The sequence below is a fragment of the Anser brachyrhynchus genome (assembly GCF_964034855.1).
Source record: "Anser brachyrhynchus genome assembly, chromosome: 26".
Taxonomy (NCBI): domain Eukaryota; kingdom Metazoa; phylum Chordata; class Aves; order Anseriformes; family Anatidae; genus Anser; species Anser brachyrhynchus.
Window position 1 is genome coordinate 4,512,260 of NC_137719.1, and position 27,599 is coordinate 4,539,858.

The 27,599-nt window shown below is 41.8% G+C and overlaps 1 protein-coding gene and 1 long non-coding RNA gene across 4 annotated transcripts in view; one reads left to right on the plus strand and one right to left on the minus strand.

Moving 5' to 3' along the window:
* Nucleotides 1-27,599, plus strand: part of LOC308183101 — a 171,855-nt gene that overhangs the window by 62,062 nt on the left and 82,194 nt on the right. Inside the window, exon 3 of one of the 2 annotated variants that reach the window (XR_013942270.1) lies at nt 9,943-10,656. The exons of the other annotated variant lie outside the window; for it this stretch is intronic. This is a non-coding gene — a long non-coding RNA (uncharacterized lncRNA). Of the gene's footprint in view, nt 1-9,942; nt 10,657-27,599 lie in introns of those variants that run through there. 2 annotated transcript variants of the gene reach the window in all.
* ADAM28 (ADAM metallopeptidase domain 28) lies at nt 4,351-25,824 on the minus strand. Of its 2 annotated transcripts, none has more exons than XM_080568618.1 (24): nt 25,630-25,824; nt 22,768-22,868; nt 22,012-22,088; nt 20,399-20,477; nt 19,315-19,391; nt 18,340-18,538; nt 17,884-17,946; nt 17,214-17,285; nt 16,469-16,638; nt 15,621-15,705; nt 14,273-14,403; nt 13,367-13,544; nt 12,763-12,852; nt 12,153-12,348; nt 11,407-11,509; nt 10,665-10,821; nt 9,941-10,021; nt 9,287-9,365; nt 8,287-8,377; nt 7,785-7,875; nt 7,441-7,506; nt 7,039-7,116; nt 6,539-6,607; nt 4,351-6,446 (listed from the first exon to the last, which is right to left on the minus strand). In XM_080568618.1, the coding sequence occupies exons 1-24, from the start codon at nt 25,679-25,681 to the stop codon at nt 6,414-6,416; spliced, it is 2,418 nt and encodes an 805-aa protein (XP_080424744.1). In that variant the 5' UTR covers nt 25,682-25,824; the 3' UTR covers nt 4,351-6,413. The 2 variants fall into 2 exon arrangements, with proteins under 2 accessions (XP_080424744.1, XP_080424743.1); XM_080568617.1 differs by having other exon boundaries at nt 7,785-7,878; nt 25,630-25,823.

Below are 27,599 nucleotides of genomic sequence, written 5' to 3' on the forward strand. Positions count from 1 at the left end.
TTGTGACTTGTGCTGCTCAGCCCCACGATTTGGGAGGACACACCGGGTGTCAGTACTAGCCAAGCCATGGTGGACAAGCCCCAAAATCACACTGTGAGACTGAGCTAACTCACATTCCCTGCACGGTGCACCCAGAGCAGCTGCTGAATGCCCCAAAACCTGAAATCCATCACTCTCCCATCCTAGTGCCTCTGGGACAAAGCCTGTTATTTTAACTCACTTGTTTTAGACGAGGAAGGAGCAATTCTAGCAGGCTATCTAAGGTTCCCTGTCCTCGTTTATAGATCTCTTCCTGCCTGCGCTCTGCTGTGGATCATTAATATTTCAGGTTTATTTTCCATTCGGCTGTGTGCCTGCCGCACACAGCTGATTCTAGCATGAAAAATTCACAGTGAATTACAGCTCTCTGGAGGTCTGGTGATTGCCGGATGATTCAGACCCAGGGCCCCACTGCGTTTTCTGCCTCTCCCTCACTCTTTTTGGGTGCTGGGCTGCTGCAGCGTGCCTGGACCTGGGCAGAGTTATTTGTTATCTTTTGCAGGGCTTCACCAGAGGGATTCTCCAACAAAGGTCTCTCCCGGCAGAGTGGTGTGTCAGTAAATTGTGTTAGAGAGGTGGTCACATCAGTGGTTTTTAATATATGCTTTAGCACTTACTGCAAGCTATTTTTGTTGTTTTGGGGAAGCCCAACACAGAACCCTTTGTATGGGCTATGGTAAACACCCAAAAATCAGGAGGGGGGATCCAGAAAGGCACGGAGACATGGCATGAAAGTTTAGATACCCGGTCCCAGCAGGCTCAGCCCAAAATGGAGCTGGGCATCCCCACTGCAGCCAGCGGGGGTGAGTGAGGGCCTGAGTTTGGAGAGGAAAGAGGAGCTGGCGTCCTCATTTCGAACACGTGGAGCTGAAGCACGGGGAACTTAAGGCTGGAACTGAGTTTCCAGGTGAGTGAGCTTGATGGACTGGGTGTATAGGAGATGCTAAACTCTTCTGAAAAGCTAGCCCTTGACTGTAGCTGCTAAGTGCCAAGAAGTCTGACCGCTGGCATGGGAGCCAGTCCCTTAGCACCTTTGGAGAGCCACAGAGGGAGCAGTGCCTTGAAATCTGGTTGTAAGCTACATGAGCGGTGTCACGCTGGCAGTGGGGATTTTCATGCTGTGCTCAGGTGTGTGTAACAAGAAAGAAGGCATCAAGGCATCGTATGCAGTGTGAGAGCTGTGGACTCAGATGCCTGCAGCCAAGTATGTAGGAGCTCAGTCGGCATCTCTGCAGGGGGGGAATCTTATTCATCTGTTCCAGCACCTTGACTGGGAGACTGCGCTGTGCTTTTTCAGTTTTCTCGTCTGTTCAAGTCATCCCGTGGGTCTTCTGCTGTTGTGAAGCCTTGTCACGGAAGAGGGCTGGGTAACGTTTTTTTTTGGAGGAGCTAGTTTATAAAACATGTTTAGCAATTTAACGGGAAGTACCCGCTGATGGGATTCGGGGACATGTCTGTGACAGCTGCAAATTGACATGGAAAATACATTACTCTAGTGCACTTAAGGACTTGAAAAGATAGTTTCAGTGCATGGTAGAAGGATAGTTATTTTCTTTCTACATGCATGGACAGATGTAAGAGACCTTTTCTGTATTTGCAGCACAGAGTAAGAACACCCAGACTGTCCTCACTTGTACTGGGGCTTGCTGGAAAAAATCTCCTGTCTTTCACATCAGTTTTTGGCTCCTGAAGAGGGGAAACTGCTGTTCGCGAAGTCCCATCAAGTTGTGCTATCCCTTTTATTTATCCTGCTGCTTTGTTTTCTGTACTCAGATCTATTTCAGCAGGCACATGACCAATGTTACCCTTTGGTCCTGGGTATCAGCATAGACCAATCCCATGGAAACTGCTCTCCCTTTTTTAATAGCTCTTGCAGACACATCTATCAATATTTCAGCCTCCACTTTTTTTTTTCCCTAGACCTTCAAAAGGCCAGGGCCATGCATTATGCGGAATTATTTATGGATCTGATGTCAGTAACAGCCCATTAATATCTGTGCCACTTTTCTAAAGATTGCTTTAAAGTGATCCGGGGGCTGTGGCAATTGCTGGCGGCCCGACAGACTTCCCTGCTCCTTCCCCAGGGCCTCCCATTTCCCCGGCACCAGAGGAAGATCAGAGGCATCCAGTAATGCCGTACTCGGGAAGTTGTCAATAAACTGACGATTAAAGCCTGGCACTTCTCAGCCCCTGGTAAATAATGCCAAGGAGCTGATGGCTGGGGTTCACATTTACTGATATTACCCGTCAGTGGCAAGTGACATCGTAGCCAGAGACGTTTGCTTCGTGGCAGTGGAGAGCCATTATGCCAGCTGGGTAGGAGATAGACAGAAGGGTCTGCACTTTCAGGGTCTGTCAGTTAGGAAATCTGCAGTATTTCCATGTATTTTGACTGATTTGCACATCAGTAGACTCAGTCTGCAGAGGCTGTGAAAGATCTACTGGCACAAGGAAGCAAAAAGAGGAGAAAACCTTAATTTCATGTTACAAGTGACATTTTGCTATTTGTTTTGATAGGTCTGATTCTGAGTTTGGACAGTATTTTATTTTCTGGTCGGTAAGCCCTGAATCAATTAGGTCTGCCTCTTGCTGCGTGGAGCTCAAAGCATGTACTGTCTGGTGTCATGTTAGCAGGGCTGGGTTGAGGCTATTTGTTAGATGCCTGGTGCCTCTGTGTCTGAAAATCTGAACGTGCTCCAATCTCCCCACTCTTCCCGGCTGATGGTGTCCTTGCTAATGTCTCCGAATCCATAGCTCAAGGTCAGAGGATGTAGTAAATTCAGAATTGATTTGTTTGAGGTGATAGCAGTCATCCGATAGCCAGCGAGAGAAACTTCTTCTCCGTGTCCCATTGCCCTCTAATGGCCAGTGCTGCATTTGCACAGCAAAGCGGACAACTAAGAGAGCCAGACAGGAAATTCTGAGGAATCTGCTCTGTTGTGATGGTCTAGTGTGTGCCTGTTTCCAGTAGTCCTCCAAAAGTATTAATAATGAAGGTTGATTTGGGGGTGTAAGAGCAAAAGGCTTCCACTGTCTTGGCAGCACCATCCTTCAGAGACAGACGGAGGGAGGGAGGGAAAAGAGGGATGAGAGAGGATGGTAAATTCAGAGGTCGGAAAGAATCAGAAAAGAGACATTTTGTGTCCCCAGGAGTAAGGGGAGATGGAGTGCTCACTCATACGGACACAAGAAAGGAAGAACAGTGTGAAACTGCTTTGCTTTTGCACTGGGAGAGAGACAAAGGTGCTGCATGTGGTTCCTGCAGAGAAGAAACAAATTCAGCCAGGACCAATTCTCTCATGGTGACCGTACCATGCTCAAGGTCCCTTTTGTACCCTGCTGTATGCTGCTGGCAGATGGGCTTGCTGCTCTCCTGCACCACGTGCGTATGGCAGGCCGTGCTGAGCAAGGGACCCTTAGCCAGGAATAACAGGACAGCTGGACCCAGATAAACTACTGCAAGTCAGCACAAAGTGCGAGAGCGCAGGGGGAAAAGCAGCTGATATTGCAGTAGTCCTTTGGGACTACGTACTGCGGGCTCTGGACAACTGCAGCGCTTGAAGAGGTCTTCAGTTTTCTTGGGTTCACTTTCCTCTTGCAATAGAGACTTTTTGACAGTAGATGTCACGTTTGCATAACAGAACAGCGGGCTGTACGTACAGCGAGCGCTGCTGTGCGAGGCCTGGCTGGGAGCTGTACAACACGCGCTCCTGCTCTGCCGCAGAGGATGCTGTTGTCTTCTTGGCTATCAGATGCTGGGGCCAAGAAAAGCTGTAAATCATAAACAGCTACAGGCGTGTTCTGCAATGCATTTTCCTTAGGTTTCTACCGCTGAAGATGTTTGATATCAGCACAGCATTTGCGGTTGGGTGCAGTCTCTGCCTATTGAAAGCGTTCAGATATTAAGGTGGTTTTTGCCCATGCAGGTCAGGCACAGTCAGCAGGAGAACGTAAGCCCAAGCTGCATGGTTTGGGAGTTGGGTCTTGGAAAGGTACTTCCGTAAACACAAGTCTCCAGACTTCAGCTCTCTTCAAATCTCTACATCCCTGGAAAGATTTTGAGTGCTTACACAGTGGAAAAGGTTGAAAACCATGAAGAAACAGGTCTTAAGTAGGCAGAAAAAATGTGATGTAGTATCTCATCAGCCCAGCTTTACTGGCTAAGCTGGCAGGGTTTGAAAATACTTGTGAATGATCTTTTTGGTCCAAACTGGGAGATTTAGGGATTTGGTGATGCTTTGTATGATCCCACTTTACACTATTGTCAAGCGGATTGGATGCAAATAATCATCATTAAACTGGAGGTCGTTGTTTTGTGATAGAACACTTTTAATACAGAAAATATTGTAAATACATTAATTACAGTTCATAAAAAAAGTTCTAAATCTTTATACCCGAGTCAAATACGGATACGTTAAAATCCATTTTTGACTAAAATAACAAAGAAATTATCCAAAGCGGAAGAAAGCCACGCTCTTCCAAAAGTACCTCACTCCTCAAACTGAAGACGGTAATTTCATCACAACTGTGTTTTGCAGGGCGCACCGTAACTGATCGGCACTGTCAAAGCACACCTAGCCCAAAAGAAAAAATTGATTTTTTTTATGCATTTATGTCTCGGAGATGATGGTTCTGCAGCGTGCAGCTGTAGTAATGGTCACAGTGAGTAAGCGACTGTCCCGTTGTGTGGCCAGCACCAGAACAAGATAATGTGGTTTGGGTTTTCATTGAGTGTGATTTCAGCGGGTGTGAGCTCGTTGGTGAACATGAGTAGAAGTTCTCGCACCCTCTGAGGATCAGGCTTATTTTAAAATCCTAACGTGTGCTGGTCAGAGCCAAATCCAGGTAAAAGCATGCACAGTGCTGGCCTGAGGCCCCAGATTTTGTTTTGGTAGTTTGGCAGCCATGCCATCTTCTCTGGCCACTATGCCCAAAGGCTGGAAACTGCACAGGCACAGAGTAATTGATTTGGAAAGCCAAAGGGCTGCTCTGATTTTGATCCCGATCCAAACACAAATCCAGTTCAAACTGGAATCTCCATAAAATCTTGAGTACTTTGGGTCGAGGACAATTTTGTTCCACTTTTTTTTTTTTTCTGGTAAAAATTTTTTATTCCTTGAAAAACACTTCTGTGTGCTTCAACTTAAAAATATCGATGCCAACCCCATGAAAGGTATCGGTGCCAACGGTAACAATAGCATCAGCGCCAGCACCCTCACAGTATTATTAACAGCAATGCCAACAGTATCATGCAGATCTATGCCAGCAGGCCAAGAGTGTCAACAGTGTTGATGCCAACAGGCCAGAACGAATGAAGAACCCCTCAGTAATGAACCAGTGTGCAAAGCCTCATGCTGCGCTGCAGTCCCACAATAACAAACCCGTGTGCCCAGCCGAGTTCTCATTAGCAACTTTACAATAACACACCCTGGTGCAAGAGCAATTAAACGAAAACACCAAGGTGTGTATACCCTGGAAGGGAGAAATATTCAGATATTTCTGGAGCTGAGGGGTGAATAAAATTAACGATTAAAGATTTTGTTGACGGCGCTTTTCTAAATTTTTCTGTCCAAGTGCAATGATGGCAGCTGGAGCTCTTTTTTAAGCTGGCGCAGGCTGAGCTCTGGGAGTGCTTGCAAGCAGCAAGTGGTTTGATTCCTGCGTGCTTTGCTGCTGAGCGTAACTCCAGTCCTACCAACTGAACAGAGGAATCCTGTTTAACAGGTAATCTAAGGATTAATAAGAGTATCTGATCCCAAAGGATCCTTCCAGAATCAATTGGTTTCCACTCTGTAATCTTATTATTCCGAGGCTTGTTCAGGCCTCAGGGACACAAACTTTTCTCCAAAGGGCAGGAAGGATTTTTCTCGTTCCGGAGGTTGCAACTTTGCACGTGAAGCAGAAGGTCCGGTCTGTTGCTGAAGAGAGGGCTGGCGAAGATCCAGAAATGCAGCAAATATTTTTACAATTTACAAAAATAATTAGCGTACCGTGCTTTTCCCTGACTTTCTCAGGTCTCAACGGAGAAAAGCAGCGCATGTGCAGGTATCCCAGTGCAGCCACTTCTTGTGGGGGTGGCCTAGGAGCTGGGACATTAAGCAGCTTCCGTAACGTACTCCTAGTTTACACCTCAGTGCAAGTAGCAATTCTGCTTCGTTTCCTTTCAGACAGCAGCTTGATGTCGTCACCAGAGGGTTTCTTGCTGTTTGAAAACCAGACTTTTCCTTTCAAAGCAGCTGTCAGTAAGCCGTTCTTTTTTAATATAAAAAAAAAAAAAAACCAAAAACAGGAAGCCTTTGCCAAAAGTGGAGGGATCACTGGACAAATTGTCCCTGAACGTTTCAGGGACCTTGATCAGCCCTGCTTTGGAAGCTTCATACTCGGGGATTAACTGGAGGTTTTAAAGCCTGCATGAAAAAGAAACAAGTCACTGTGCCTGATGCAGTTTCACCAAATTACATCCCGAAAGAATTGCAATTCACATTTAAACCCAGGTTACCTTTGGTGGAGGTGGAGGTGGAGGTTTGCCTTTGGGGACTGGGAGGCAAGCAGGTTTTTTCTCTGGTGCCTGTAACAAAAATGTAGTTTAAATAGCATTATGCTTTCATGTCTAAGCAGCTGCACAACCTCCTCAGACCTCAGCTGCTGCTGCAGTTATCTCGTATTTACTGCAGCATTTTCCTAGTGGAGAAGCTTGGGGTGAGTCAGGTTAATCTGACTGCATACAGTAATATAAGTACACAAGGGATACAGATACACTGTTTCAGAAGAGCACTGGGCTATTCTCAGTGTGTAAATTCATCTTTATCAAGTAGCTGTGCTCAAATAAACTGCTCAGGAAGCTGAAGCTGATTGCGTGCTCAAGATACATGTTGAAGGAAGCATCTCTGAAGACGGGGATTCCTTTAATCATAGTCAGAAACTGAAAATACTAGTTGGCATCTGCTATTCATCTGCAGCTGAGATGAAAGACATGAAATATTGTAGGGTTGTACTTACAAACATCTCCTGTGTGTGAGAAGAGGCTGGCTTGGTGGAAGGGATGGGAGGTGGGGGACCCTTTGGTCTTATGACAGGCTGTAAAAGGAGAGAGTATAAAACATGTTGGTCCAATATACACATCTTGTACGTGTGTATCTGCATGGTCCATGGGAATGTGTGGGCTTGTGTTTTATACAGAAAGTGCATTGCTGGCGGTAAATGGATGTATTCATTTCAGAAGTAGGTCTGGGATGCTTTATGCTGCCTGGCCCTGAGAGAAGATGCAGAGCTTTATCTGGAGTGCAAAGATTTCCCCAGCCCTTGGGATCAGATGGTGATTGCAGGTCTCCACGTGAGCTCGTGTGTGCTGCCTTGCCCAAAACCAACGTGAAAGCCAACACATTCTCTCGAAGTACTTACACTCCGAAGCTGTGGTTTGTTTTCCTGCGGTGGGGGTACAGGGAGGAGAAGTTTCTTATCGTTCATCTGAAAAAAAAGGGAACAGTTAAGACTGAGGGAGACCTCATCTTGTGTTCACATGCACCCTTTGCCACAGACAGGTCAGTCAGGGGCTTATCTTAGTGTCATGCACTGTACCCGCTTCCTCCCCGTGCTGGGACTCACAGCACACTCCTTTCAGCCCTAAACAAGCACTTTGAAACCCTCCTGCAAATGTAGAGCACTTCAGCTGGTGAGTTCTCACATTTCAGCCCCTCATTTACAGCAGAGAGGCTGTAGCTGACCCAGCACCTCCCCGCTCTTACCTTCTGGGCAGATATGGCCAGGCCTGCGTGCTCTCTTTGTTCTTGATCCACGAAGACTTGGTTTGTAGCTCCAGGTCCCCTTCTGCTCTGTCTGCTATGTGAATTTACAAATAACTGTAAATCTTACCCTATCTGAAGTTTTTGTTGTTGTTTTTTTTTTTTAATAAAATAACAGCAAAAAACCACCTGCTAAAGTCAAACACCTGCCTTAATCCTACTGGTCTGTTATAAAGTCATGTTCTTTCTTTCCTCCCTCCCATCCCCTTTTTTAATTGCAGTAGGATTAATCTTGAGTGCTACAGTTTCAAATTTGCAGTCCTCTCCCAACTTCAGGATTTCTGGAGCAGCTCAGTAAAGCTCCTGGACCAACTTCCTTGGTTGTTCAGAATTTCCTTCACCCACTTTGAAAGCCCCAGCTTAAAAACTATCCAGGAGTTGCTTGTTTTTAGTGTGTTTTTTGTTGTTGTTGTTGTTGATTTTCTCAATAGGGTAAATACTTTACCTCTTCTTGAATACTCGGAAGTAGAAAAGTAACACCGCTGCAATTATTATGGCAGCAAGGATGACCAACACAACAGCAATGATAGCGAAACCTGTCAGGACAACACAAGTTGTTATTTCTTAAAAGATGTGCTATTACTAAGCAGATTCCCATTGGCAAAGTAATTTTTTTCCTCAAGGTCTAGACCCTATTTATCCTCATGATTGCTCAGCCTTATAGCTTTTTCTCCTATCACAAGTAATCATTAAAATGAGTTTATTCCTCACGTTTTTGAAGACTGTGGTTATTGCTTGGGCTGTCCTTAGGCTAAACAAATCCAGCCCATTCCATCCATCCTCAAAAATCATTGCACTCTCTTTCTTGAACGGTGTTACCAACATAAGCACAGCCCTTTGCCGTAGCATACAAGTGAGGCTTCACAATTTTCCTTCAACAAAGCTATTCTAAAGCCTCAACCAAGACTCAGCATTGAGAGCTGCTGGTGCTTTAGTGCATGTGAAGAGAGGACAAAGATACTTAATATCAAAAGTTTAAAAATCTTTCTTTACATCTTTTTTTTTAATTTTTTTTTTCCCAGCCAGTTGGAAATTTGTACAGAAGGGATTTTCCCCAAGAGGTAGCTCAGTTACAGTTCAGCACTATGCAGATGCTAAAGAAATGACCCTGCCTGCCTCCCTCAGAGCAAAGCCTCTGGGAGCTTGGCTCCACTGAAATTTGACAGTGTGTGCTCGTTATCTCAGGACGGAAAAGGAAAAAGCTCGCCGCTCTAACCTTATAGATACACCCGGGAGATTATTTAGAAGGAAAAATAACTTCCTCCAGTCGTTCACACAAGCTTTAATTACTCAAAGGTGCACAGAAATCAGAGGCCTAGGTATGCAGTACTTGCGAAGAAACAGCCTTACTGCCAGTGCAAGCTGGGGCTGTTTCACTGGAGTTAAAGGTCTTTTTTCAACCAGTTGATGACAGTTGACCCCATGTGTGGCCGTACAGTACTTACTGGTAACCGCTGATGAGCTGTCGCAGGTTGGTGGTGCCCATCCTTCTTCACACTGGCATTGCAACTCGTGGTCGCATACCTGGGGAAACACAAGGATGGGAAAAACCTCAGGATGGAAATAGGAGCGAAGCTGATGTAGTAAAATGTCATTGGCTCAGGAACAGGGCACCAGTAAGCTTATTACAGTTAGGTCTGGAAACCCCCTCTCATTTTGCTTGGACTAAACGTTAGCACTGGGAGTAGCAGTTTTGCACAGGCTCGATTGTCTTTTGCAAGCATTTTTACACTGGAAGCTATAGCACAAGGCACAAAGCAGCACATTTGGTCTTCACATCTGTAGGCCTCCCAATATTCAAATAAGGCGAGCACAATTATCTTCACAAAATGGGAGGAGACCTGAAAGTATAGGTGCGATACTGGCTCAGATGCGGGGCCAGGCAGAATCTGTGTCAGTCTCCTGTGAGCTCCTTAAAAATATTGGTACCCTATCAGGTTAGATTTGGTTTCATAAAAATATACGAAGCTTCTGACTTCAACTTTTGCAAATTCCTATCCCAGTGACTTAAACACCAGCATCAACAAGGTCTGTAGCTGGCGTGCATTATTATTGTTGTTATTACTTTAAATTAATAGTATCAAATGCTTATATCTTACAGCATGTCCTGGACACTTGGCAGAGCAGTCATTTGATCTAAAGATATCTTCAGCAGAGACACATTCTCCATTGCTGCATACCTGTGATATACAAGGCAAATGTCACTGAAGAGATTTATAGCTTTCAGAAAACACAGAGCTTGCACTTTACTGTGTAAAGTGATGAAGAGTGAAAGGAGGTATGAAAATCACTTAGACTTATATTAGAGTTTGATATGTTGACAGAATCTTTCATTTGACCTTTGGATATTTTATAGCAAAGGGGAGTGACAAAGATGTAGAGATATCGCTGTTTCCCTGTCCTCTGCAATCCTTCACCCTTTTTTCCCTGAAAACCCCCTCCAGGTAAAAATATGGCAACAAAATTGGACATAGCACTCAGTGAGGCCTAACACATCCATTATGAAAATTATTCAAAATAGTAATCTATGTACAATCTTTTAACTTTCAGTACAAAGTATGATTCTTCTGCCACATATATTTTGGTCAGTGAGAAATGAATAAAATAGCAGTCAAACATAAGTCAGAAGGAAAGCAGTTCCTGTTTGCTGCTGATTCATGCTAGATGTAAGGCAGAAGTTATGGCAAATCCGATCAGCGGAAGCTCTGTGTCCACTTCAGCCTTCCTGGTTTAAAGTCCTTCTTGTCTGGCAAAAACGCTAATGATATAAGCAAGACTGAAAGGAGGAAGAAATAAGAAAAAAAAAAAAAAATCTCTACTAACCATTCCATCCCCACACTTGGTTCCATTGAGGATCATCCCCAAATCTCCTTCTCCGTTCCTAGGAAAACTTGCTTTGCAGGACTCAAAAGTCACCAGGCTCCCATACAGAGGCATCTCCTGCCCTCCAGCACAGTATAACTTCCCACACATTATATCTCTGGAAGGAGAACAAAAGCCACTAGAACAACACATGGCAAAACCCTCTGAGCTGGTCTGTCGTACAGCCTGAATTTGCTGTGGCTATATAGGAACCCCAAAGAAATAACTGCAGGTATCAGTTTTGTTTTGTGGTGGCTTGGGGGTCAGTTTGTTAGTAGAAGGTGGCAGGTCCCTAATACCTCTTGAGTTTATTAGGGAGCCCATGGTAATTTGCAGAAATGGATACTTAGCTGGTCTGGCCTCAACTTCTGAGGTTTACCTCAGGTTCCCTATTCAAAAATCCTTTCCCAGTCCTTACCTAGACACACACGTGCATGCACACAGTCATCCTCATAAGAAGGTTTGCACACATGCATACGCTTGTTCTTTCTCAGGCTGATCTTGAGATAATTTACTTCTTTCCCTGGATAGGAGTGCTATTTGGAAATTAGATTTCTTAGAATTGTATGTCAAATGGAATAAGAAACAAGGATTTGTAGACTTATGTGCCACCAAAAATAGTGTACTCTTTGCTTCGGTCTCTTAATTCGGATGGGAATGATCTCTCATCACAAATTCTAGCAAATTCTGTAACAGTGCTTACTTTTTTTTACATGGGATGTGACTACCACTTATTTTCTTGCAGTATCCGTAATATACCCCTTTCTCGTTCATCCGGTAACAGGAAGCTGCACCTTCAGTAGCCTCTGTTAAAGAGGAAAACAAGAAATGCAATGATACAAAGAGCTTAGGAGAGAAGCTGGGATTAGTTTAGGTTCTCTGCGAAAACTGTTAATACTGCATTTCCTTTAGCTGCTCGGGAAATGGCCTTTTCCAGTAAAGTTACCCATGAGCCTAAATGACTCTCTCTGGCACTTCATGTGTTAATTCTGCAACGGTAATGTGTGCATTCAGCGGCACCTATCCTCTGTGTTCTCTGCCTAGTACAAACCGATGGACTTTGCTTAAGAGAAAGGACATAGTCAGGACTAGGAAGCTGGTAAGCCACCGCTCCCCTCGAAATACAGATACTTCCTCATTTTATCAAGTGCACATCGGCTCCGTATCAAAGTCATCTTAACGTTGTGCAAAAGAGGAATATACTTATGACTTCCCATTTCTCTAGAGGTATATTGTATTGCATGCTGTGACTTTCAGTTTGGGTGGCGATAAACTCTTACGGTGTAAATATAGAAATGATAAACTCCATGGTATGAGCTAGAACTCAGCTATCTAGCCGTGCTGTTCCTGATTTCCAAAAGGTCTTTGCTGGGTTGCTCTCAGGCAAAGCCTCCTATGTCTCTGTCTTTTGACCTTGACAACATTTTTTCAATGCCAGCTTGTACTTACGTGGTCCGAAAGCAGCTTTGCACTGTTGTTCTCGGGTGGGACAGTTCCCCATGTAACAAAAGCCTTCTCCCTCGTTGCAGGGATGTCCATTCATACGGAATCGATCCGATGGGCAGTTCCCAGAATAACCAGTGCACATCTCAGGCAGGTCACAGTCATCCTTAACTGGTCGGCAAACAGCTCCTGCTGCTTTATACTGAAGCGGGGGAAAGCAATGCTGCACTTGATACGCTGCTCTTCCTTGCCATTTAAAAGTCACACTGAGCCAGAGGGCTAAAATTAGGGTAGGCAAATTGCATTTGAGGCCAGATCCCTATCTAATGTAAAGTTGGTTACATCAATTTACAGGATTTTTGCCTGGCTGTGCCTCAGCTTTTCTTCCCAGGAGAAAATGGGTAATCAAAAGGCTCATTTCTCTGGGGTGAACTGGGTGTACTGGTTGCTGTGGTGTATGTTGGGATGGGCAAAGCGTGCTTGTAATTACAATGCTATGTCAGTAATTACCAATAACGAGGATAGATCCTCTTGAAAGATGTATCTGTGCTTTCTCAAAGGAAGAAAACCCCTACCCCAGAAAATATGAGGAGCCGGAGATGAAGGGGAGTCTTACTTGGCAATTCTCGCAGCACTCTCCATGAGCACACCTGGATCCCGCCGTCAGCTTGCATGTCTTAGGGTTGCAGCAGGTGTTTGTGCACTCCTGTGACAGAACAGGCAATCAGTTCTGGTACAGCACGACATGTTCTTGGTCCCCTCCTCGCTTCACTCTCGGTGAACCACCCTGTACTGGCTTATTGAGGGAGGGAAGGATACCTCGGACCTGACTTTGCTTCTCTGAAAACCACTGTTTCTAGAAACCAGGCCAGACATCATGAGATAGAGCATAAAGGACGCTAAGTGTGAGATTACAAATGCACCGACAGAAGTGGGGAACTTGCTTATTTCCTCCAAGACAGTTTCAAACGTATGTTTTTTCCCCATTCTCAGTTCCTCTGTCGACACAACAACGCAAACCATGTCATCATCCTTCTCACCACTCGGCATGCACTTCATAGGCACGTCTATAGTACATATAAGCAATTTGATGACCAGCATTTCTGTAGAAGTATTTCAGCTAGCTTTGAGCTGGCTACCTCAGAAACCAACTACTCTACAGCCTCTATAAAACTGTTTGCCTCTTCCGAGTATTATTTTATCCCCAGTTATGCAGATACCTCGGCAGTACCACAGTCGCATTCCTCTCCTTTTTCCACAAAGCCATTTCCGCAGGTTGGAGGTGCTATGATGGTGTTTATATCTGGGATGTTAGTTAAGCATTTTGGCATGTCACTCAACATGTATTTCTCAAAGTCTTGGAGGCTGCAAGAGCTGAATTTCTCGGGGACGATGGAGCTATATTGAGAAAGCAGGAGGACTTACATTAGGATCAGCATAGACAAAGAGAATGGCTATCTCCTAGTTCTAGCATGAAAAATAGCAGAAGCAAATCAGAAGATGGAGTAAATATAAGTTTTGCATATAAAGAATCCCACATCTCAAAGTTTTAAGCCAGGTCTACAAGATTTGTGTCTGGATGCTTCAGGCATGATGACTTTTCCCCTGGGCTGTCCATATCAGGGCATTCAACAAATGATGATAATCAAATTAAGCCCCTACCAATTGGGTGTTTATTGAAGATGACAAGATTTTGTGTGTTTTTCTCAGGAAACATTTTCAGGGTTTATGACAAAAAGATATTTTAGGTAAGTCTTGGGGAAGCTCTGTCATCTGAGATACCACAACAATTTCATGCTACTGTTATTTTAAGGAAGAAGAGATTGCTGCAATTTATGGCGTAATGCAAAGGCCACAACGATGCATGCAAAGCAAAGGTCATTCAAAAGGGACTAAAGATTATTATTCTGGGGGGTATCTATCTGGGAATAACTAAGAAGGGCCTGGAATTGGAAATGGGATGCTCACCAATTTCTGGAGTTTCTTCATGTTTCTCTTTTTGTAAATTGGAATAGGATAATCTTAAAGGACAAAACTAACGACTTTTCTATTTTGTGAAGCTTATCCAGAGCCTACGCTTTACTACCTCTGTCCATTAATGCACTCGCCCTTTTCCAGACTCCTACCTGACAGTATCTGTCATGATACAAACTTTAGCATTACATATGCAGGCTTTGGTGTCGTGACTCATGCCGAGGTTGTGTCCCATCTCGTGTGCCATGGTAGCTCCAACTGCAATTTCATTTCTGCTGTGATCCTGTGGGAACAAGAACCACCTATTATTTCTATGAGCATTTTAGAACAAATAGGAACATCAGAGAAGCTATGTGGCTAAGATAGACGGTGTTGTTGGTTTTTTTCTGAGTGAAAACATCCTTATCCTAGGTAATGTGATAATATTGGTCTGTGCATGCATTTAGTCCAATGTTTATGCTGCATTCCGTGTAACAGCAATGAGATCACACCACTAACCAACATCAGTAAATTGGTGTAATTAGTTTTTAAATAAACATGAGGGAGTTAGGCAGCCAAGTAGCAACTGAGCGTTAAGGGGAACTGAACATCTCAGACCCTTAATCCTCTCTCTGGATAGCTGTCTTGTGCTTAGGGTAATTATGTGGGTGTGTTATAATTACTGCTCATTACACCAAGTAACTGTTGTGTACACTCTTGTGCGTGCACAGAAGGGAAAGGCAGATGCTGTGCTCCATCTTCGCTCTTAGCCTGGTGCTATGGTGGGAGGGAGGAACGGAAAAGTCCCGCTCTTTGGAGTGAAATGCAGATGTTTAAAAGCAGCTGGCAGAGGAAACGCATAAAGCATGTGATGCAGTGTACTGGTCGTGCTCTTCCAGCGTGGCATTGCAAATCGTGCTGCTAAAAAATGCGTCCCCCCCCCAAAAAAAAACATCCTGCATTTACAATCATCCCAGAATTTCCTTACGGTGTGGGAAAGCTGGAATTTGATGTGATGGGTTGTTCCTCTTACCAACAGGCCCAGCCTCTGAAGCGGGGCGCAACAGACGAGTTCTCAGTTCTGTTGGTGAAGTTTTGGGTCTATGTTCCCGTTTAGTCTGAGGTTCATTATAATAATTTAGGCAGTGGTAATAAAGTGGCTAAGTGCTACGACAGGCACAACCAATTCCCCATTCGTAACAGGAACCTTAAGCTGGAGGCATGAAATCATTTATTCTTCTCCTTTGACTCTACGGGAGCCTGGAGCTCTAAATACAGGTGTCTGAGTTTGAAGTTGGCATTTAGATAACCCAAATACCATGCTTTGTGTGTGCTTTTGTTACCTCTGCACTTCTTTTAAGATAAAGTCTGTGACTGTGGTTTCTACAGCCTGATCTAATAATGATATGAACCAGACAGAGAAGTGAAAATGTTGTAAACCACCAATTTTCGTAAGCATCCTTTGCTGGTTGAGTGAAAACATAGAAAAGCTTTCAAGAATTAAACAAGAATAAATCAGACCTGAATTATACCTGCAGAGTATACATCACTGCATATGGATTTTAGAAAAGCTAATCCAATCGTTGTTCCCTCAAAGTCATAGCCCCTGTAAGGAAGAAGAAAGGCAGAGTGAGATGAAGTGTTATTACATCTGAAGGCAGCACCAGCTCCATTAACCAAGCAGAAGGCTTGAAGCATGAACTCATTTCCAGCTCTGGTTTGCATCCCTGATTTAATAAAATGTTTGAGGGCATGCTGAGGATCACTGCGAGTCAGTAAACAATTAAATACACTTTTCGTTTTAATTTTTTTTACCTAAATTACATTGCAGCTCATGAGATCTGAGCACCTGTTTGGGTGCAAAGTGCTTGACGAAGTGCTTTAAATGCAGCAAAGTGCTTGGATGAATCAGGGCCATTGAATGTGAGCCAGAATAGTGAAGTGAGCGTTGGTTTGGTTTGGCAATCTGCATTTCCCAGCCTTTAAGCTTCATGCCGTGGCTCTTCAGGCTGTCAGACTACGCTGCAGTCCTCAGGACGCTCAACTGTTTTGTGACCAGAGCAGGGAAAAGGAAAAATAGAGATGTGACAAGTCATTGCCTGGTTTTGCAGTGTTTCAGGTGGAAGGGTTAGGTATCATGTCCTAGTAGTACTTCCTAGCAGCTAATCCGTGCTCCGTGAAGAAAATAAAAGCAAGAAATGAGAGCCTGCATTTATCTTTTTGTCCTAGAATTAGTGCAGCTGGGTACTGGAAAGGATGAAATCCAGTTCTGTATAGACAGTGTCTCTGCTGGGTTGGTGACCAATTTTTTTTAAGAACAAATTCCTTGAACACGTTTGGACATGCAGTTAGAAAACAATGATACACACGTGATTAGCTGAGCATTGTCGTTTCTTTTCCTCTTTAATAAATCTGAGTTACGCCACTTTGAGAAGCTGTCCAGAGTGAATCCTGCAGTACGACTCAAGAGGCATTTATCATTATCTGTCCAGATTTCTAGGCCAATTAGAGCCACGTAAATATTTATGGCCTTATAAACCTGCAGCAGAGAAACAGTTTTGCTGTAAAAACAAAGTACTTTATGAAGACTTCTGAAACACACTCATCTTGGTAATTGGTTCCCTTTTGTCACTTGCAATGCAGTCCACTCCAAACCTGATTTAAGCTTTTCTGCACTTCAAAGTTGCAACAACAACAACAAAAAAAGACCAAACAAAACATAAAATCTTATTTTTCCCCATTTTAAAGCCATTTTTATAACTGGTTTAGAAATACTCGAAAAATCCTTTATATTTAAATTGCAAAAGAAATCAAGAATCAATTCATTCTTTGTGAAGGATTTCAATCATTCACTTTAGCAGCTGCTAAGAAAATAAGGTATAAATCTTTTTTAATATTAGTTTATAAGAAACTCCTGTCTGAAGGCAAACAACAGGGTAAAATGGGTAAGTGTTATATTTGTTTTAAAAATGCCAATTACATTGCAATTTTAAAACAGTACATTTTTCATTTTTTCCTACACATATTAACAAAAATTCATGAAGTTTGTAAAAGTAAAAAAAAAATATATAAATCACTTCTATTTCAATTTCACTTTGTTGTTTTTCCTCTTACCGTGTTGATGTAATTGACTATTCCAAATATCCTTTGTCTCACAGTTTCAACATCTTGGTTGTACTTCTTATACTAAAAAATTAAATATGTGATGTCAGGAACAGGAAAGGAAAAATAAATGATTTGTCGGAGAAGAAATATCCCAGAGCAGATTGCATTGCAAATCACACTGTACATGGCCTAGTTTTTATCATTTCTATTCCTTATTTTATCAGACACCATATCACAAAGCCTGGAGGAGAGAGCTGGGAAAAAGTGCAGGCATTGGTGATGTCTTATTTATACTCCATGTTATAGAGATTCTAAGCATAGGGGAGTGAGTTGCATGCGTGATAAGGAGAGGAAAATGTGTCTACTTTTTGCTCCATGTTCACCCCTGAGCTTGCCAGGCAGAGCTGGATGCAGGGAATTAGCTTGTGTGGGGTTTGTGCATGATGCTGAGGAAGGAGGGAGCTTGGATTTGTCAGCACAGACATGCATACCTTACCTCTGAACAGTTTTGTGACCGTTAAAATAGCCATAAATCTCTGATTTGGTAGCATCTGGGACTGCTATCAGTCCCAGCATAGTGTAGCACTGTAATTGTGGCAGGAGCCCAGAATGAATAGCGCCTGCTTCGGAAAGCTTGCCTCTAGCTGATCAAATGGGAAAAAATTGTTTCAATACTCACCATAGTGTTGTCTGCAACTATGTACACTTCCAGATATTTCTTTGCTTTCAGATATGCCTTCATCTAAAGAAAGGACAAATTCTGATAAATCTTAAGGCTTGTTTCAGTCTCAGTCTTTGCAACTTCACAACTATGTATTGGTTATTAGGCAATTGCTTTCAATAAGTAATTTAGAATGGGGCTGTCTAAAATGATGAAAATTATTAAAATGATGAAAGGTAGGCTAGGTATTAAAAATATTTAGCTGTTTAAAGATGCACATGGGCGCCAGTTAGCACCGGTTGGGCAGTGATTACAAAAGCTCAGATCTGTGAGATTCTGCACTGGTTGTTTAAGCTTTGGTTATGCCCCACTGTTTGCAGTTGCATCTCTGGTGGAGGTGCCACCAGGCAGAGGGACTTGTGCCACTCATGCAGCTCTGCTATGGCCTCAACTTCTTTTCTGCTATGTACTTACTTCTGGACTGTTGCTGGATTTGAAGATGTCATTGATGTGGTCTTTTGAATGAACATCCCAACTACTATTGACTACTCCGCAGGTTTTTATGGGCTCATCTTCTCTGAGTTTCTCGTACTCGTAGACCGCATGTTCATCTCTGTCCGAAGATCCCAACGGTTCAATAAGGTACTTCTGACCACGGGTCTCAAAATATCCACTGTAAAAATTTTCTCTAGGTTAGGCTGTGATCTTTTAAATCCATAAGACTGAGTCAAGACAGCAACATCATCTCTAACAACATTTTGGACATTTGTAGGGACCGCGGCACACATTGATGTCATGGAACGTGGTTTGACAGTGTACAGGCAAGGTGTGCAATGGTTTAAAGGCAAAAATCAAAGCTGCTGAGTAAATCGGAAGCTCTGATTCGTCAAGTGAGGTCTCTTGAGTAGGAGACTGTTAGTCAAAATGAAACTGGATTAGGAATGAATTAGTTTTATATTTGGGGGTTTTCTGCTTGAGAGGTATGATTGAAAAGTGAATTTCAGTTCATTGAGGAATTTAAAGATAGGTTCTCTTTTTCAATTCAGATAAAATTTTGAAATATTGAAAGCAATTTAAAGTTTTGTGTCATTTCAAATAAGTAAGTGTTAAAATAAGCATTCGGTGTTAACATGTAAACTGGACAAGCTAAGTACTATTCACAAAGAAAGTCTGCTATGCTCTGATTTATGACCTGATCTAATATGGAATTAGTCACGTAAATCTGACATAGAAATTCCTTTAGCTTCTAATTTGTAAACTCTGAAACTGAAGTAGAAAAATAACCTTTTTTCACTTCTTCCCCTTGCCTTTGTAAACTAGTTTCCTCATTAGCATAAAAGAACAAAAGATGAAATCCATTTATTTATATCCTGATTCTATTTATATTAGAAAACTTATCCTCACAGAACATGCTGTCAGTGCCCATTGGAAACCAAAGCCCCACCTTACCTTAAACCTGTGCAAGCACTGATGCTTGCTATTGAATCAGCATCATCCTGAATATAACCTTCATAATAACAGTGATCCTGTATAGAAAAAAAAAAAAATTAACTTGTCAAATTGGACCAAATCTCACTGACTGTGATGAATTGGCCTAGTGATTTCAGAAACCAAGCTACACTAGTTAAAATCAACTATGCTGTCTGAGGAGATCTCCCATTAGGGGAGATTCTTAAAATGAAAAAAATTTGGTGACCATTTCCATATTTGCTACAGTACTATTATTGTTATCCTTCAATACAGAGAGACCCTGACGTTGGCAAATCCAATTAAGGTGGGCTCTGGTTAATATAGAACACAACATGAAAATAAGAATATGCAGATTTAGTGCTCAAAATGAAGCATAAATTGATGTGCTCTGAATTGGGCTGAATTAGGCCCATACTGAATTATTTTATTGTGCCCAGAATTCAGGGAAACACCCTTTAAAAAAAAAAAAAAAAAGCTTTGCATTCCAAATGGTATGTATTTAAACACACAGCGTGACATTGGACAAAAAGCTTCAGGTGAGAGCTTTTTTTAAGGATAAGACCGGTGGGCAGACAGTTAATTAAAAATTAACTAAAATGGAACAGCCACTTCCTCTTTGTCTGTATCTGAATAACTGATTTGTCATGGCTCAGAGAAACCACCTGGGGTAACCTGCAATGCGTGGGTGATAAGGTGAGCCAGGAGGAAATCTGTGTTTATCTGAGCCCATGATCTCACTGAGATTAGGGTGTAAGAGCAAGTCACCGAGTTGCACAGAATGAGCAAAGTCAAGCAAGCAGGGGAATGTTTGGTCTGTCCTGGCTCCACTCCCTTTCCCGACGAGAGAGAAACCCAGCTCAGCAAGTGTGTTCGTCAGGCAGCGAGGTGAAAAGTGACTGTCCGGAGTCACGAAGAACATCTTTCCCTGTCCCTTCTGAAGCATCCTGAGTTACAGTGGATCTTGATTTAAAATCTTTTCTTTCCATCAGATTTGTGCTATAATTTCTTGGACCCGTGAAACCTCAATACTGCAAATACAGGGGAAAGAAACCTTTTTTATTACCTTGATCTGAGGACTGGTTGTTATTTGTTGACCATCGTCTGAATAAACTGTTTCAGTGTAGTCTTTAGCTAATAGATCCCTACAAAGAGTAAAGCACAGTTATTATTCAAAAAAAAATGTATTCATCTAGAAATGAGACAGTTGTGTCACACGTGAAGTATTTAGGGAATTCAAATGATTACTCAGGTTATGGTTAGTATCAAAAGACTAAGGAAGCAAAACTACTGGGTGGGGAATTCTGCCTGTTTGTAATCCTTACTCAAAGAGACATTTCTAAAATAAGAAAGCAATTAAAGTCTACTTATTTCGTCGGTATAAAGTAGTCTCCTAGTAGATCTGAAAGTAAACATATATAAATCCAGCATTTATTCTTTTTTGGCCTCCAGTTTACGCAGACATTTCCAGCACTCCACAGTGCAGTATTCTGTTCTCCTCCTGGTTAACCTGCCCTAAGATTAAATAGCCTAGACAGAGGTCAGTGGATGAGCTGCCTCGTCTGCTTCACACACGTGTATGCACGCATGTGTGCATGCTCAGAGATACCACTCAGAGATCACATTAACATATATTTTCAAGTGGTGCCACACTTAAAACCAGGGCTGCTGAGCTAGCAGCAGAGCAAGGCTGCACTCGCTTCTGTGTGGGCAGCTACCCCAAACTCCCACAGCCCAATTTCTTTTTAAAGAGTGGGGTTTAGTGCAAGCTGATTTCCTTTCCCACCTTTCAAAATACCCAGATTAGATTTTAAAAGGGGCAAACAATTATAATAAATATTTGACATGAACTGATTATAACACTGCTGTATTTACACAGCCATTAGAAAAGAACCTACTAAAGCTGACTTGTTTGATACCATGTTAAATATTATGGTGGAGCCAGCAAGCAGAAAATCACAACCGTGCTTTATTTTGTGTTTGCTCTGTACGGTTTTGGGTTTTTCTTTGTATGCTTTGTTCAAAGCCCACTGCTTCTCTGCACCTTCTGCACGGCCTGTTAAAATGCTGCTAATCTCTTGAGCAGAGCAGGCAAGCTCTCCTTGCTTTCAGTTTCCATAAAGCATTTTGTTGATGCCAGTGTATACTACACTACTCAAAGTTCAACAGATGTAGTGCTGAGGTAGGGCATGCTGGAAGCCTTATCTGAGGAATACCGCGTTTCTTATCACTATTATCCATTTTTGAAGCATTTATAGAGCCAACAGAGCCCCGTTTTCATGGATGTTTCTCTGGTTCTCTTCTGTAGTTTCTACCAGCATAAACCAAAAAAAATACAACCCAGAGACTATCCATAGACACAGAAACCTTGTGAAATAATATGACCATCTTAAGCATTCAGTGGATTTAGCCATTTAAGGAATAGGCAGGAGAGTAGGGTTAGCGGTATAGGCAAGTCATTCTGTCATAGTAATTTTGCATGCCTATGTGGTTATTTCTCATTACCAAAATACTGACATGCTTCCTCTTCCCTCTTCTCTCATAGAACTGGAAACCATAATAAACCATAATACCTTCATCTTATAAGAGCCTAAGTCCTGTTTCTTTGTATTCTGCAGGTCCTACAAAACCGCTTAGAGTGAGGAATAATGTTCAAGGAAAGAGCTGAACTGAACATACTTATTTTTTTCTAGGTGCAGTATGACTTCCTCTCCATTGGCTTTGATTTCATACTCCAATGTGTCATCGTATTTTTTCTGTAAACAGATTTAAGTGTTAGAATATGGACTGTTACAATCTCTGGCCTCACCATGAGCTGGCAGTTGCTGAGTTGCCAACTGCATTCTTTTCCTCCTCTTCCCACCAAAAATAAGTGCTCTGGCAGTTACAGAATAAGAAGGAGGTCACCTTGTTTCATACTTTTTAGTTGGAGGAACAAACTGAACTTTGCAAATGCATTTCTACAATCACAAGCACATATTTGCACATTCAGTAAAGTGCTGAAGTGGATATTGAAATTCAACCATTTTCATAACTCTCTTGAAGTACGGAAGAGTTTGCTTAGTTTTAAGCATTTGACTTAATTTACTTCAAATCAGGATGACCATAGGTTATTCAAAATCTGAGTACAATCAAAACCTACATCTCTGCAGAGATACAAGGACAGAAGATGCACTTATTGCATACAGGTACCTGGCTGAGTACCTGTATGCAGGTGTACCTGTACTACACTGAGCCCACCTCAAAGTCTGTTTTTACCAGACATGGGATCACTCTTCAAGGTTTGCTTATTCCTTTTCTTTTGTAAGATCAAGTGTCTGGCTCGCCATTTTCTTACCCCTGAAAGCCAAGGGTGCTCTGACTCCAGAAAACCTTCCACATGTCCCAGAGAGGAAAAAAAAAAAAAAAAAAAAGAGTAGTTCTCTCTTTTAATACCTCTTTGTTTCTTTCTACATCTCTTTTATGTACTGTGTGCAGTTTCCGTGGATAAACTATTTCATATTGCTCAACTCCAGGTAATATCTTGTTCGTGCTTCCTAGGGAGAAAGAGACGTATATTTATGAACACACAGCATTAACTTACTAAACGCCATATTTCATGTCTGCCATGCCTGATTCTTTGGTCTGTATAGTCATTCATCCACTCATTCATGCCACTCATTTCTCATGCATCCTCTGCTCTGGCTTTGGTGTGTGGTCATCTGTTCTGCGAAGTGGTCACCCCCACTGTGTGAGCTAACATAACGTTTGTACAGTCTGCATTTTGGATGAGTTGCCATACTTGGCAATTTCTTGGTGTCAAAATATCCTGTGCAATTCCCTCTGGATTTCTTTCCCCAGCATCAACCAGAGGTTTCATGTACCAACACGCTAGACCAGCTATGCAAGGTGCAACCTTCATCTTTTGCAAATGACATGACTTAAGTTGTATGGTTCTGTGAAGTTAATAACCTCCAAACTTTATCACATAATGACATACAAGTTAAGACTGCCTTGATATAAGCAAATAAACTCATACAATTCCGCACAAGTCTGGAACAAGCCTAGATTTCTCCTTCAGAGAGCTTTTCAGCTAATCTTCTCACATAAATACTTCCCAACAGTTGTTCAATAGACATGTTCCTATCTATTGAATGAGATTGAGTGACAGCAGAAGGGCTGGAGAAGGCATTTCAGCAAGGGCAGGTGAAATAATAGGGGATGAACAGCAAAATAGGAAAATCTTGAAGGTGGTATGGAATCTAGATTAAATAGCTCACATAACCAATTTTTATTGGTCTTGCTTGTGAGGTATACTCTGTGCAGTGGCTATAAAGAACATGGAGGAAAAAGTGCTGATGAGCAGTATTTCATTTTATTGTTCATTTTCATTTTGTTCTGCTTTTGAGCATGAGTGTATAATGACAGAAGTTAATTTGTGGCACAACTTGCAGGGGTGGTCAGCAGGCATTTGAAATTAATGATAGCAGCTGGTGTGCAGCACTGGGGAGAACAGGGTCCTACAATGGATGTGTTAGTTTCCAACAAGTCAACAGGAGGTCTGTATGCTTCATAAACTCTTAAGTCTCCTAGAAAAGGTAATTTCACCTGAATGGGCAAATTCTTGAGGGCTCAGGCACAAGAGCCTGTGTTTAAAAACAACAACAACAAAGAGAGAGTGCAACTCCCATTTTAATTTCCTGCCTCAAGGCCAGATTTTTACAAGAGTGGGGCATCCCATTACTGCAATTTTCTGTAATCCTTAATCTCTGCAACATGAGAGTACATCCTCATGCACATTGTTCCAGTAAAATAGATAGATTAATTCTTCAGAACTGGTTTATTTGATTAAGCCCTTTCAAAAAAAAAAATGCAGAACAAATGTGGCTGTACGTAGACAAAGTTGAGTGCTGGAGAGAAGGGCACGATGGTATGATGGTAATAAATCCTAAGTTATCTTAGATCAGCAGAGCAATTACAAAGTACACAGTAACTATCCATGTACATGCTGTTAACGAGTAAAAAAAGCAAGTCCATTACTATAAATAACAATAGAGTTTTATATTTTAGTTTAAGCAGCTTTTTTTTCCTTTAAAAAAAAAAAAAGGAAACTTTTTCTTTGAAGGCTTGGTGGCTTGGTCTTACTATGAGCTTAATGCATGTTCTCACGCAATGATGAAAGCAATATTTTAGGCCTCTCAAGAACTGAGTTCTGTGCTCCAATTTTATCTGCCTACTCCCTGATGCAGACTCTTTCTACGAGACTAACTGGAGCCCAGATAGTTCAAGTCTAGGCTGGATTTGAATAAGGACTCAAAACTAAACTGGTGTTTCTCCTGCAGAGGGATGCAAGTAGCATTTCAAGGAGAACAGTTTTGTTCTGGAACAAATAGTTTCTTAGAGGTCATTTTTTAATCAACTCACTGTATTGTCTTTGGCTAGCTTCAGCCATTGTCTTGAGAAAGTAGCTTTAAGGAGGCAAGAAATTCCTTAGGCTTTCTATAATGGCTAGAAAAAAATGCTAATAATGAGCAAATAATTAAGTAATTTTCCAAGAGCCTGAACCAGGAAGAAATATCATTAGGATTTCATTGATAATGAAGGTTTGTTTTTTTCGAGGAACTAAATATATAATGCTTTAAGCATTAGTACTGTACACATTTTCAGATATTCTGTGCAAATAGTAAAATCAAAAAGATACCTCCTGAGTACAAATTACATGTATAATTATGTGTACAAAACCTGTGCATGCTTGTGCATGCCAAGGTCTGAAAAAAATGTTCCCTGATGACATGAATTGAATGAAACAATGTACATGGGAAAAAAAAATGGTGTGGTCTGTTAGGTTAAGCTATGTGAACTTCTCTACTCACAGCCTCAAGTATGCCACAGATAGTAAGGGTGGTAACTGTTTTAATTCAGCTAATGTCATTAACTGAACTCAGATAAAAGTGTTTTCTTTTATGGCAAAAGGCTGTCAGTGTAATGCTTTGTCCCAATTGGATAAATTCTCCGATCACTCGCAGAGGAAGCACATTCTTAATTGGCTCACAAAACTAACCTGTTCTGGGTCTCTGGCCAATGTATGGTAAGCGTTCACACAAGTAAATATTTCTCTAACTAAATAGTCACTTTGAACTGAAAGAGAAAAAAAAACAAACTCCCTAACTTCAGTAATACCTTTTTCTTAAATGGCTTTAATTCACTGTTCTTCAGTATCATCTCCATGTTAATAATTTAAAAATCGTAAAAGCTATACAAAGTTATCTAAGATTATCCATAGTAACCACTGATAAAGGATTTAAAAAATAGACATACCTTGTTGGAGAAAACATAGCAAAACAACAGAAATGAGAACTGTGTTTGTCATCTCAGTCGCAGTTGTCTGGCCGTGGTCCCCTTGGGCTGGGAAAGTTGGGTTCCCAGTCCCTCTGCTTTGAGCAGTCCTCTTGTGCAGCGAATGAGAAGGAGTGAGCTGCTCAGCTTGCTCATGTTCCTATATGAGGAAGTGTTTACTAAAGGTGTTGCACAATTTTCAAGTCACAGAGTGTTACAGCAAGCGGAAGTTCCTGCTGGTTAGTTAATGTCACACGAGTTGTGATGTATCGATTACTTCTTAGGAATAAGTTCCCTAGAACTCCTCATCAGGAGGGAAAATGAGATACTGAAGTTCTCATAACGTTGTCTTTTTATAGTCTGGCTGGTGAAAAGCTAAAAGAGAAACAGCCACTAGTTATCAGCTGTTCAGCTGAGTGTGTAAAATCGGGGATTGATCCTGACAAGCAGCGGGCACCACTGGTGGAGGAATGGGGAAGTTTGCAGGAGGTCTGAGATAAAACAGGTGGCCAGGGCTGGTGTTACAGATGTTTCCGTTTCTGCCAATTACCATTTAATCTGTATGGAAGGGATGGGTTTCGAGCACCAGTACAGGTAATTCTGAGTCCATGAATCATAGCTGTGCTATAAGCACTAAGTGTGTCCTATTCTGCCCCTTCTATCCGTATTAATAATGTTTGCTTTGGGTTCATGTGACAGGTATCTAAATAAAAGGGCCTGTAGATGAGTGAGCCATCAAGGTGATTTCTGCCGAATAATATCCTAAATGTCTATGCTAAAAACTTATTGCATTAATTTAGCCAGTTGTAATATAATAGTGCTGTGCTCTTCTCAGGGCCACAGCTATCCGTATAGAGCTGCTTTGTAGAAGAATAACTTTTCATATGCTTAGAATAGGTATTGCAGAGTACATAGAACTAGAATGGATCATGCTATATACTTCAGAGTATGCATATATATTAGCAATAACCATTACTCAATAATATATATATTATTCATTTATTACATTCATTTATAAATAAGTAATCATATCAGTGTAAATCTACAGGGTAATTTTTACTGCCATAACCAGGTAACAAAAGTTCATACTTCTAATAGAAATAGTTTTGCACTAAAATGTATATCCCAAGTCTTAGGTACGTGTTAAAAAGTTCTGATTTTTTAAACATTGAAATTTGAAATTGTAAATGCCCACTTTCCCCTTAGAATAAGAACACTTCCTAGATCTGCAGACATTCTGGGACAGATTGGGAACTGCCAACAAGCAGACTCTGAGCTTTCTCTAAGAACAGTTAATAACAATTTATGTCCAATGCTAATTGCAATAAACGTGTAGAACTGGCAATTGAATAGTAAAACTTGATTCTAAGACAAGAGAATCTTTGTCTTTATTTTGTTTAGCCATTATAGTGAGGCAAAGTGATTTTAAAATGGATGTCAAATGCTGCTGACTGGAAGCAGAAGAGCTTCATGCCTCTTCACATTTGCTTTGCAGTGATGCAGGTTATCGAGGCTGTGTTCAGAACACCTGTCCTGTAATCCCTTGTGCTAACATCGCACCCCAAGCGCATTGTTCTGGCTTCAGTTGCTCCGAGGGATGCTGGGCTGCATGCTCCTACAAAAACACTATGTGTAGCTTTCCTTGCCACCTTGCTCTTGGATCTTCCCTCAGCATTTGTGTTTTATTTATCTTATTATTCTATTTCTATATTTTCTATATATTCTATATTATTTATTGTCATTCTGTTCAACATAGCCTGTTGAAGGCTATGGCCTCTGCTTTGGCAGTTGCGTGACTTATGTACAGGGGTTGTGGAAATGTAAAATAATCCTTCACAAGAGTAAGTTTAGACCAGACTTCTTGTCTGGCCTCCAAGCCTGCTCCAAGACGTGTATGTGCATGTGCAGTTACTGCATTTTTCCTAAATAACGTTGGGTTTGAATGGTTTCTG

What these genes read in the sequence shown, in the direction of transcription:
- ADAM28 (XM_080568617.1), bottom strand. Translation starts at nt 25,681, where the DNA reads ATGACAAACACAGTTCTCATTTCTGTTGTTTTGCTATGTTTTCTCCAA. An exon ending in GACAATGCTCAGCTAATCAC is followed by an intron (nt 15,706 to 16,468) that starts GTGTGTATCATT and finishes TCTTCCTTACAG; the next exon opens with GGGCTATGACTTTGAGGGAA. An exon ending in TTCCGAGTATTCAAGAAGAG is followed by an intron (nt 7,879 to 8,286) that starts GTAAAGTATTTA and finishes AAATTCACATAG; the next exon opens with CAGACAGAGCAGAAGGGGAC.